The sequence below is a fragment of the Coregonus lavaretus genome (genome assembly GCF_964263955.1).
Source record: "Coregonus lavaretus genome assembly, chromosome: 19".
In the NCBI taxonomy this organism is placed as follows: domain Eukaryota; kingdom Metazoa; phylum Chordata; class Actinopteri; order Salmoniformes; family Salmonidae; genus Coregonus; species Coregonus lavaretus.
In genome coordinates this window covers 48,655,635-48,668,220 of record NC_140006.1, presented here as the reverse complement: position 1 = coordinate 48,668,220, position 12,586 = coordinate 48,655,635, and the positions used below count along the sequence as shown (strand labels likewise).

At 44.2% G+C, this 12,586-nt stretch overlaps 1 protein-coding gene across 2 annotated transcripts in view; it reads right to left on the bottom strand.

The window, feature by feature from the left end:
- Positions 1–12,586, bottom strand: part of LOC311146611 (macrophage mannose receptor 1-like) — a gene marked incomplete at its 3' end in the record, with an annotated part of 67,788 nt that overhangs the window by 31,996 nt on the left and 23,206 nt on the right. For both annotated transcript variants that reach the window (XM_084183140.1, XM_084183141.1), the window contains exons 10-17: positions 12,162–12,277; positions 11,475–11,623; positions 10,861–11,060; positions 10,309–10,430; positions 9,738–9,813; positions 8,916–9,069; positions 6,238–6,276; positions 1,060–1,223 (exon numbers count right to left, since the gene is read on the bottom strand). In XM_084183140.1, the coding sequence (XP_084039266.1) occupies positions 1,060–1,223; positions 6,238–6,276; positions 8,916–9,069; positions 9,738–9,813; positions 10,309–10,430; positions 10,861–11,060; positions 11,475–11,623; positions 12,162–12,277 (1,020 nt within the window). The remainder of the gene's footprint in view (positions 1–1,059; positions 1,224–6,237; positions 6,277–8,915; positions 9,070–9,737; positions 9,814–10,308; positions 10,431–10,860; positions 11,061–11,474; positions 11,624–12,161; positions 12,278–12,586) is intronic.

Here is a 12,586-nt window from a genome sequence, read left to right as displayed (position 1 = left end):
TGACCCGTTTTTATTGGTTATGTTGTTATAGTTGTGCCTAGGGGGGCATATTGGGAGGGAATGCTGTCACCTCCAGGTAGGTGTTTGTCCCCCTGTGTGCTGAGGGTGTCAGGTTCTTGTCCAGTTCTGGCATTTAGGTCACCACAGACTAGTACATGTCCCTGGGACTGGAAGTGATTGAATTCCCCATCCAGGATGGAGAAGCTGTCTTCATTAAAGTATGGGGATTCTAGTGGGGGGATATAGGTAGCACACAGGAGGATATATTTCTCTGTTGAGATAATTTCCTTTAGAATTTCTAGCCAAATGTAAAATGTTCCTGTTTTGATTAATTGAATAGAGTGAGTTAGGTCTGCTCTATACCAAATTAGCATACCCCCGGAGTCCCTTCCCTGTTTTACTCCTGGTAGTTTGGTGGATTGGACTACCAGCTCTCTGTAACCTAGAGGGCAACCAGTGGGTCCGTCTCCTCTATACCATGTTTCTTGTAGGATGACAATGTCTTTATTTCTGATTTATTTGGTGAAGTCCAGGTTCCTACTCTTTAGGCCAAAGGCAGATGACCTCAGGCCTTGGATATTCCAGGATGAAATAGTGATGGCTTTGTGCTCCATAAAGTGTCCAATGTTGTTAGTCGTGTGGTTTGGCCTCAGACCAGTAAGTGTGAGCAGAGCCTGCTGAGCATCTCTCTCTCCCTCTCTCTTCTCTCTCACACACACAGAGTGCACAAAACAGTAAGAAAACCTGCTCTTTCCATGACATAGACTGACCAGGTGAATCCAGGTGAAAGATATGATCCCTTATTGATGTAATTTGTTTAATCCACTTATATCAGTGTAGATGAAGGGGAGGAGACAGGTTAAATAAAGATTTTTAAGCCTGGAGACAATTGAGATATGGATTTCGACACCATGTAGAGTCCAAGCCCCGACGAATTGAGGGAAAAAGGGGGTGCAACTCAATATTAGAATGGTGTTCTTAATGTTTTTGTGCACTCAGTGTATATAGCTCTGCCAATGTGTTTAAAGGCAGGACTATAACGAAACTATAGGTGTTTACCTTTTTCCACAGAAATGTATTTTCGTTTTGTCCGTTGATAACTACGAGGTCCCCATGCCTCTGCTGACAGTAGTATCTGGCATCCTCCATGGCCAGCATTTCAGTATTAAAGTAATATTGAGAGCCTCCGTACTCCAGCCAGCCATCCTCTGTCACATTATACTCTAGACAGGATTAGAAAATACTCATATCAGTCTGAATCTGAATCATCTCTGCTTGGAGACTCCAGAGAGGACTTATTTGCTTGGTCTGGACTACAGACTACAGACCAAGCAGATCAGTGCCCCTAGAGTCTAGACCAAGCACATGAGTCCCCTCTAGAAAGGGGATTTATCTGCTTGGTCTCTAGAAAGGGGACTTATCTGCTTGGTCTCTAGAAAGGGGACTTATCTGCTTGGTCTCTAGAAAGGGGACTTATCTGCTTGGTCTCTAGAAAGGGGACTTATCTGCTTGGTCTCTAGAAAGGGGACTTATCTGCTTGGTCTCTAGAAAGGGGACTTATCTGCTTGGTCTCTAGAAATGGGACTTGTCTGCTTGGTCTCTAGAAAGGGGACTTATCTGCTTGGTCTCTAGAAAGGGGACTTATCTGCTTGGTCTCTAGAAATGGGACTTATCTGCTTGGTCTCTAGAAAGGGGACTTATCTGCTTGGTCTCTAGAAAGGGGACTTATCTGATTGGTCTCTAGAAAGGGGACTTATCTGCTTGGTCTCTAGAAAGGGGACTTATCTGCTTGGTCTGGACTACAGACTACAGACCAAGCAGATCAGTGCCCCTAGAGTCTAGACCAAGCACATGAGTCCCCTCTAGAAAGGGGATTTATCTGCTTGGTCTCTAGAAAGGGGACTTATCTGCTTGGTCTCTAGAAAGGGGACTTATCTGCTTGGTCTCTAGAAAGGGGACTTATCTGCTTGGTCTCTAGAAAGGGGACTTATCTGCTTGGTCTCTAGAAAGGGGACTTATCTGCTTGGTCTCTAGAAATGGGACTTATCTGCTTGGTCTCTAGAAAGGGGACTTATCTGCTTGGTCTCTAGAAAGGGGACTTATCTGCTTGGTCTCTAGAAATGGGACTTATCTGCTTGGTCTCTAGAAAGGGGACTTATCTGCTTGGTCTCTAGAAAGGGGACTTATCTGCTTGGTCTCTAGAAAGGGGACTTATCTGCTTGGTCTCTAGAAAGGGGACTTATCTGCTTGGTCTCTAGAAAGGGGACTTATCTGATTGGTCTCTAGAAAGGGGACTTATCTGCTTGGTCTCTAGAAATGGGACTTATCTGCTTGGTCTCTAGAAAGGGCTTATCTGCTTGGTCTCTAGAAAGGGGACTTATCTGCTTGGTCTCTAGAAAGGGCAGTTATCTGCTTGGTCTCTAGAAAGGGGACTTATCTGCTTGGTCTCTAGAAAGGGGACTTATCTGCTTGGTCTCTAGAAATGGGACTTATCTGCTTGGTCTCTAGAAAGGGGACTTATCTGCTTGGTCTCTAGAAAGGGGACTTATCTGCTTGGTCTCTAGAAAGGGGACTTATCTGCTTGGTCTCTAGAAAGGGGACTTATCTGCTTGGTCTCTAGAAAGGGGACTTATCTGCTTGGTCTCTAGAAAGGGGACTTATCTGCTTGGTCTCTAGAAAGGGGACTTATCTGATTGGTCTCTAGAAAGGGGACTTATCTGCTTGGTCTCTAGAAATGGGACTTATCTGCTTGGTCTCTAGAAAGGGGACGTATCTGCTTGGTCTCTAGAAAGGGGACTTATCTGCTTGGTCTCTAGAAAGGGCAGTTATCTGCTTGGTCTCTAGAAAGGGGACTTATCTGCTTGGTCTCTAGAAAGGGGACTTATCTGCTTGGTCTCTAGAAAGGGGACTTATCTGCTTGGTCTCTAGAAAGGGGACTTATCTGCTTGGTCTCTAGAAAGGGGACTTATCTGCTTGGTCTGGACTACAGACTACAGACCAAGCAGATCAGTGCCCCTAGAGTCTAGACCAAGCAAATGAGTCCCCTCTAGAAAGGGGATTAATCTGCTTGGTCTCTAGAAAGGGGACTTATCTGCTTGGTCTCTAGAAAGGGGACTTATCTGATTGGTCTCTAGAAAGGGGACTTATCTGCTTGGTCTCTAGAAAGGGGACTTATCTGCTTGGTCTGGACTACAGACTACAGACCAAGCAGATCAGTGCCCCTAGAGTCTAGACCAAGCACATGAGTCACCTCTAGAAAGGGGATTTATCTGCTTGGTCTCTAGAAAGGGGACTTATCTGCTTGGTCTCTAGAAAGGGGACTTATCTGCTTGGTTTCTGGAGGGGACTCATCTGCTTGGTCTCTAGAAAGGGGACTTATCTGCTTGGTCTCTAGAAAGGGGACTTATCTGCTTGGTCTCTAGAAAGGGGACTTATCTGCTTGGTCTCTAGAAAGGGGACTTATCTGATTGGTCTCTAGAAATGGGACTTATCTGCTTGGTCTCTAGAAAGGGCTTATCTGCTTGGTCTCTAGAAAGGGGACTTATCTGCTTGGTCTCTAGAAAGGGCAGTTATCTGCTTGGTCTCTAGAAAGGGGACTTATCTGCTTGGTCTCTAGAAAGGGGACTTATCTGCTTGGTCTCTAGAAAGGGGACTTATCTGCTTGGTCTCTAGAAAGGGGACTTATCTGCTTGGTCTCTAGAAAGGGGACTTATCTGCTTGGTCTCTAGAAAGGGGACTTATCTGCTTGGTCTCTAGAAAGGGGACTTATCTGCTTGGTCTCTAGAAAGGGGACTTATCTGCTTGGTCTCTAGAAAGGGGACTTATCTGCTTGGTCTCTAGAAAGGGGACTTATCTGCTTGGTCTCTAGAAAGGATACTTATCTGATTGGTCTCTAGAAAGGGGACTTATCTGCTTGGTCTCTAGAAATGGGACTTATCTGCTTGGTCTCTAGAAAGGGGACTTATCTGCTTGGTCTCTAGAAAGGGGACTTATCTGCTTGGTCTCTAGAAAGGGGACTTATCTGCTTGGTCTCTAGAAAGGGGACTTATCTGCTTGGTCTCTAGAAAGGGGACTTATCTGCTTGGTCTCTAGAAAGGGGACTTATCTGCTTGGTCTCTAGAAAGGGGACTTATCTGCTTGGTCTCTAGAAAGGGGACTTATCTGCTTGGTCTCTAGAAAGGGGACTTATCTGCTTGGTCTCTAGAAAGGATACTTATCTGATTGGTCTCTAGAAAGGGGACTTATCTGCTTGGTCTCTAGAAATGGGACTTATCTGCTTGGTCTCTAGAAAGGGGACTTATCTGCTTGGTCTCTAGAAAGGGGACTTATCTGCTTGGTCTCTAGAAAGGGGACTTATCTGATTGGTCTCTAGAAAGGGGACTTATCTGCTTGGTCTCTAGAAAGGGGACTTATCTGCTTGGTCTGGACTACAGACTACAGACCAAGCAGATCAGTGCCCCTAGAGTCTAGACCAAGCACATGAGTCACCTCTAGAAAGGGGATTTATCTGCTTGGTCTCTAGAAAGGGGACTTATCTGCTTGGTCTCTAGAAAGGGGACTTATCTGCTTGGTTTCTGGAGGGGACTCATCTGCTTGGTCTCTAGAAAGGGGACTTATCTGCTTGGTCTCTAGAAAGGGGACTTATCTGCTTGGTCTCTAGAAAGGGGACTTATCTGCTTGGTCTCTAGAAAGGGGACTTATCTGATTGGTCTCTAGAAATGGGACTTATCTGCTTGGTCTCTAGAAAGGGCTTATCTGCTTGGTCTCTAGAAAGGGGACTTATCTGCTTGGTCTCTAGAAAGGGGACTTATCTGCTTGGTCTCTAGAAATGGGACTTATCTGCTTGGTCTCTAGAAAGGGGACTTATCTGCTTGGTCTCTAGAAAGGGGACTTATCTGTTTGGTCTCTAGAAATGGGACTTATCTGCTTGGTCTCTAGAAAGGGGACTTATCTGCTTGGTCTCTAGAAAGGGGACTTATCTGCTTGGTCTCTAGAAAGGGGACTTATCTGCTTGGTCTCTAGAAAGGGGACTTATCTGCTTGGTCTCTAGAAAGGGGACTTATCTGATTGGTCTCTAGAAAGGGGACTTATCTGCTTGGTCTCTAGAAATGGGACTTATCTGCTTGGTCTCTAGAAAGGGCTTATCTGCTTGGTCTCTAGAAAGGGGACTTATCTGCTTGGTCTCTAGAAAGGGCAGTTATCTGCTTGGTCTCTAGAAAGGGGACTTATCTGCTTGGTCTCTAGAAAGGGGACTTATCTGCTTGGTCTCTAGAAAGGGGACTTATCTGCTTGGTCTCTAGAAAGGGGACTTATCTGCTTGGTCTGGACTACAGACTACAGACCAAGCAGATCAGTGCCCCTAGAGTCTAGACCAAGCAAATGAGTCCCCTCTAGAAAGGGGATTAATCTGCTTGGTCTCTAGAAAGGGGACTTATCTGCTTGGTCTCTAGAAAGGGGACTTATCTGCTTGGTCTCTAGAAAGGGGACTTATCTGCTTGGTCTCTAGAAAGGGGACTTATCTGCTTGGTCTGGACTACAGACTATAGACCAAGCAGATCAGTGCCCCTAGAGTCTAGACCAAGCACATGAGTCACCTCTAGAAAGGGGATTTATCTGCTTGGTCTCTAGAAAGGGGACTTATCTGCTTGGTCTCTAGAAAGGGGACTTATCTGCTTGGTTTCTGGAGGGGACTCATCTGCTTGGTCTCTAGAGATGACATATCGGCTTGGTCTCTAGAGATGACTTATCGGCTTGGTCTCTAGAGATGACTTATCGGCTTGGTCTCTAGAGATGACTTATCTGCTTGGTCTCTAGAGATGACTTATCGGCTTGGTCTCTAGAGATGACTTATCGGCTTGGTCTCTAGAAGGAACTTATCTGCTTGGTCTCTGGAGGGGACTTATCTGCTTGGTCTCTGGAGGGGACTTATCTGCTTGGTCTCTGGAGGGGACTTATCTGCTTGGTCTCTGGAGGGGACTTATCTGCTTGGTTTAGACTCTAGAGGGGACTTATCTGAGGCCATTTGGACTGTGTTCCAAAGTTCACACTAGAATACCACAATGCAACCCCAAAATATTTATATTTTTAATGTGGTGAGCTCATTCATTAATTCATTCATTCATGCATTCATTCATTCATTTGATTTATGTAGGCATGATAGACGACTCATCAACACTTGCCATTATTTTCCAGGGAGTCCTGAGAGCTATGGGATGTGTTACTGTCAAGGGGACTTACCAGGGACGGTGTTGTTGGGAGGAGGTAGTGGGGTCACTCCTGTAATGAGAAGAGAGGAGAGGAGGAGAACGGAGAAGAGAGGAGAAGAGAGGAGGAGAGAGGAGGAGAACGGAGAAGAGAGGAGGAGAACGGAGAAGAGAGGAGAAGAACGGAGGAGAGAGGAGGAGAACGGAGGAGAGAGGAGGAGAATGGAGAAGAGAGGAGGAGAACGGAGGAGAGAGGAGGAGAACGGAGGAGAGAGGAGGAGAACGGAGGAGAGAGGAGGAGAACGGAGGAGAGAGGAGGAGAACGGAGGAGAACGGAGGAGAACGGAGAAGAGAGGAGGAGAGAGAGAAGACTGTGTTAGCTCACTAAGCTAAAGCCTTCTGGTCCCAGTAGGTTTACTCATCATGCACATGAGGTCCACTAAAATACTGATGTCCAACAGACAGAGTCCTAAATGTCTTCCTATTCCTGTTATAGTGTTGTAGTTTTGACCATACCTCATGGGCCCTGGTCAAAAGTAGTGCGCTACATGTGGTCTATTGAGAGACTCCATTCAGTACATTACCTTTAGGGATCTCACACAGCCAGAGTCAGACTGAGAGACTCCATTCAGTACATTACCTTTAGGGATCTCACACAGCCAGAGTCAGACTGAGAGACTCCATTCAGTACATTACCTTTAGGGATCTCACACAGCCACAGTCAGACTGAGAGACTCCATTCAGTACATTACCTTTAAGGATCTCACACAGCCACAGTCAGACTGAGAGACTCCATTCAGTACATTACCTTTAAGGATCTCACACAGCCAGAGTCAGACTGAGAGACTCCATTCAGTACATTACCTTTAGGGATCTCACACAGCCACAGTCAGACTGAGAGACTCCATTCAGTACATTACCTTTAGGGATCTCACACAGCCACAGTCAGACTGAGAGACTCCATTCAGTACATTACCTTTAAGGATCTCACACAGCCACAGTCAGACTGAGAGACTCCATTCAGTACATTACCTTTAAGGATCTCACACAGCCAGAGTCAGACTGAGAGACTCCATTCAGTACATTACCTTTAGGGATCTCACACAGCCACAGTCAGACTGAGAGACTCCATTCAGTACATTACCTTTAGGGATCTCACACAGCCACAGTCAGACTGAGAGACTCCATTCAGTACATTACCTTTAGGGATCTCACACAGCCAGAGTCAGACTGAGAGACTCCATTCAGTACATTACCTTTAGGGATCTCACACAGCCACAGTCAGACTGAGAGACTCCATTCAGTACATTACCTTTAGGGATCTCACACAGCCACAGTCAGACTGAGAGACTCCATTCAGTACATTACCTTTAGGGATCTCACACAGCCACAGTCAGACTGAGAGACTCCATTCAGTACATTACCTTTAGGGATCTCACACAGCCAGAGTCAGACTGAGAGACTCCATTCAGTACATTACCTTTAGGGATCTCACACAGCCACAGTCAGACTGAGAGACTCCATTCAGTACATTACCTTTAGGGATCTCACACAGCCACAGTCAGACTGAGAGACTCCATTCAGTACATTATCTTTAGGGATCTCACACAGCCACAGTCAGACTGAGAGACTCCATTCAGTACATTACCTTTAGGGATCTCACACAGCCACAGTCAGACTGAGAGACTCCATTCAGTACATTACCTTTAAGGATCTCACACAGCCACAGTCAGACTGAGAGACTCCATTCAGTACATTACCTTTAGGGATCTCACACAGCCACAGTCAGACTGAGAGACTCCATTCAGTACATTACCTTTAGGGATCTCACACAGCCAGAGTCAGACTGAGAGACTCCATTCAGTACATTATCTTTAGGGATCTCACACAGCCACAGTCAGACTGAGAGACTCCATTCAGTACATTACCTTTAGGGATCTCACACAGCCACAGTCAGACTGAGAGACTCCATTCAGTACATTACCTTTAGGGATCTCACACAGCCACAGTCAGACTGAGAGACTCCATTCAGTACATTACCTTTAGGGATCTCACACAGCCAGAGTCAGACTGAGAGACTCCATTCAGTACATTACCTTTAGGGATCTCACACAGCCACAGTCAGACTGAGAGACTCCATTCAGTACATTACCTTTAGGGATCTCACACAGCCACAGTCAGACTGAGAGACTCCATTCAGTACATTACCTTTAAGGATCTCACACAGCCAGAGTCAGACTGAGAGACTCCATTCAGTACATTACCTTTAGGGATCTCACACAGCCACAGTCAGACTGAGAGACTCCATTCAGTACATTACCTTTAGGGATCTCACACAGCCACAGTCAGACTGAGAGACTCCATTCAGTACATTACCTTTAGGGATCTCACACAGCCACAGTCAGACTGAGAGACTCCATTCAGTACATTACCTTTAGGGATCTCACACAGCCAGAGTCAGACTGAGAGACTCCATTCAGTACATTACCTTTAGGGATCTCACACAGCCACAGTCAGACTGAGAGACTCCATTCAGTACATTACCTTTAGGGATCTCACACAGCCACAGTCAGACTGAGAGACTCCATTCAGTACATTACCTTTAGGGATCTCACACAGCCACAGTCAGACTGAGAGACTCCATTCAGTACATTACCTTTAGGGATCTCACACAGCCACAGTCAGACTGAGAGACTCCATTCAGTACATTACCTTTAGGGATCTCACACAGCCAGTCATTGTAGCCCTCACAGTTTACATCATTCCAGGATCCCTCTTCATCCCAGAAAGAGTTTCTCATCTCAGCACAGGACTCCACGCCGTTGTAGTTGTTGGGTTCCCCCTCCATCCAGTGTTGGAAGGACAGCTGAGGACAAACACATTTGTAAGATAAACTTTCCCGTGAGGTAGACTTCTGATCAACAATACTTCAAACCTATTACAGACAATCATGAACATTCCTCAAGGACAAACATCAGCCAACATGGGTGGCAGCTCAGTTGGAAGGGTTCAAGAACAACACCAGCAACACATTATTATAATTAGTATTAGTATTATTATTATTATTAGTAGTAGTAGTAGTAGTAGTAGTAGTAGTAGTAGTAGTAGTAGTAGTAGTAATAGTAGTAGTAGTAGTAGTAGTAGTAGTAGTAGTAGTAGTAGTAGTAGTAGTATTAGTAGTAGTAGTATTATTATTATTATTATTAGTAGTAGTAGTAGTAGTAGTAGTAGTAGTAGTAGTAGTAGTATTAGTAGTAGTAGTAGTATTATTATTATTATTATTAGTAGTAGTAGTAGTAGTAGTAGTAGTAGTAGTAGTAGTAGTAGTAGTAGTAGTATTAGTAGTAGTAGTATTATTATTATTATTATTAGTAGTAGTAGTAGTAGTAGTAGTAGTAGTAGTAGTAGTAGTAGTAGTAGTATTAGTAGTAGTAGTATTATCAGCAGTAGTATTAGTATAATTAGTAGTAGTAGTATTAACATTATTAGTATTATTATTAGTAGTATTAGTATTATTATGTAAACATAACTCACTGGCGACCCATCAGTCCAGGTGTAGCCAGCGTTGGGGTCCTGAGCACTCAGGCCGATCCAGGCAATCCCATCATGGCTAAGTTATCCAAAACAATATCATGTTATCATCATGGCTAAGTTATCCAAAACAATATCATATTATCACCATGGCTATGGTATCCAAAACAATTTCATATCACCATGGCTACAGTCTCCAAAACAATACTATATTATCACCATGGCTACAGTCTCCAAAACAATACTATATTATCACCATGGCTACAGTCTCCAAAACAATACTATATCATCACCATGGCAAGGGAATAAAACTTACGTCGATGTGAGTTAGCAGTATTACATCAATGCTATGTCTGGTGGCCCACCTACTGGACTTTTTTTGAGAAAACTGGAAGATGGTGGAAATATAACTGTCATATGCTGTAACAAAGATGTTACTAAGCCTTGGGTAAAATAGGTTGACTGTTTGGATCCTAGAATAAGACCTGTCGAAGATTATTGGGTGTTGGAATCGTTGCTAATCAAAAAAAAGTGTGTGTTGGAGTGTTTAAGTGAGGTTGTTTGAAGAACGTACACATGATTCATAGACTGGAGGTCCGTAGAACTGTGGATGCTGAGTAGGTCTCCTCCAATCACCCTGCAGTAGTCCCGAGCCTCAAACCAGGTCTTCTCGTCTGCGCGAGGCTGTGTAAAGAACTGGAACAGACAGACACCCTATTCAGTGCACTGCTTTTGACCAGAACGCAATGGGCACCACACAGGGAAAAGGTTATCATTTGAAACACAGACTGTCTCTGGATCATGATCCGTTACAGTTAGGAAGAGATCCTTATATGACGACTAACCAGGTCGTTATCCTAAATGACTTAGAACCTCTGTAGCTCAGTTGGTAGGACATGGCGCTTGCAAGACCAGGATAGTGGGTTTGATTCCCGGGACCACCCATACTGTAAAATGTATGCATGCATGACTGTGGATAAAAGCGTCTACTAAATGGCATATATTATATTGTTATATTTTAGATCCTGGCTACAGAGATGTTAAATGAAGAGGAACAGCATTAACTCAACTAGAGGTTGTTACTGCAGTGATAATACACATTAGTTCAATTCTAAGTGATGTCTACCTTGAAGCAGTAGTTTCGAGTCCCCACAGGATACCAGTCCTCATGGCACCTGGGAGGGACAGGTGTGATTGGTTCTGGTGTTGGCCCCGCCCCTTCTGCCAGGTGTTTACATATATACTTCTCCTGATTGGTGCAGCTCAGCACATCCCATAATCCTGCTAGGGTCCCTGTTGTCATGGCCACACAACCCTGTCTACTGCCTGAGGTCAAAGTTGATGCAGAGAGAGAACAACAAAGACAGAGCAACATTCAGTTTCACAGCAAAGAGATTCCTACTATAGAACTGCAGTGAGAGTCCTACTCCTTCATAGACATCGTACATAATCTTGTATCTAAACATCTGATCACCATTGCCCTTCTTCTCTAAATAATTACAATAGGTTTGATATTATAGAATGACATGATACATTATCATTATATAATATTGCAATGAAACAGGCGGGGAGAGTGAGCTCATCCACAGTGGGCGGTGAACCGTCAACTTTCTGCCGCTGCGCACCATCGACTCCCCTCAGAAAGCACGCTCCCTTGGGGGTGTTGATGAACGCGCTTCCAAACGCGTGGTCGCTACAATACATACAGTATTATTATATATCTCTGTGGTTGTCACGTACCTGGCATCTGTGCGTTCCAGTGGGTGTACCTGACCCTGTTGCTGTTGGTCCAGGTGAAGACGTCGATGTGGTTCTGGTTGGAGAGACCAATCCAGAAGTGTTGCTCTGCCCTGGACCCAACCAGGCTGATCAGGAAAGCATTGTCCACCCTGGACACATTATTATTAAAACATTATCATCAGAACATTATACACCCTGGACACATTATTATTAAAACATTATCATTAAAATGTTATACACCCTGGACACATTATTATTAAAACATTATCATTAAAACGTTATGCACCCTGGACACGTTATTATTAAAACATTATTATAACGTTATGCACCCTGGACACGTTATCATTTAACATTATCATCAGAACATTATACACCCTGTGAACATTATTATGAAACATTATCATTATAACATTATTTAAACATTATGATTAAAGGCATATTTTACTCAAAAACTATATTTGAGCATTTTGTCCTTTAGTCAAAATGGTGCTTGTGTTATGATCACATAACAGTGGACTAATTAAGAAAAAACTAAAAAGTTAGTTTTTGAGTACAATAATATTTTAAACATTATAATGGAACTTTGTCCACCCTGAACTCATTATCATGAGACAATGTTTTATCCAGCCAGATTCATCTAGCCCACATTTCTGATCTAGAGAAGTATATCCCAGTATCTTCTCTTACCTGCTAGAAACATCTGCCAGATAAGACTGTGATCTCTTGCATGTCTCTTTGGCCTCGTCAAACGTCTTGGTCTCCGGTCCCACAAAGTAGCAGTAGGAGCCGTGCCTGGTCCAATGCTTCAGAGAGACAAACAGGGTCAGAAACAGCTGTTAGACTGTTGAGCTGGTCTAGGGTTAAGGCTGTTGAGCTGGTCTAGGGTTAAGGCTTCACGTGTTGATTATCTATCTACCTGCGCAGGGAATAAAGTTGACAACTAGCTAGCTGGCTAAATCTGGCACATTTACAGATGTATTTTTATTTTTATACTTTATTTAGCCAGTTTGAAACAGAGGTGGAGACGGGCAAGTGGGAGTAAGAGTAGGAAGGTTTGAATGGAGGACTGAACCCCGGTCTCCGGTGGGGAGAGGCATATATGTGGCTGTTCC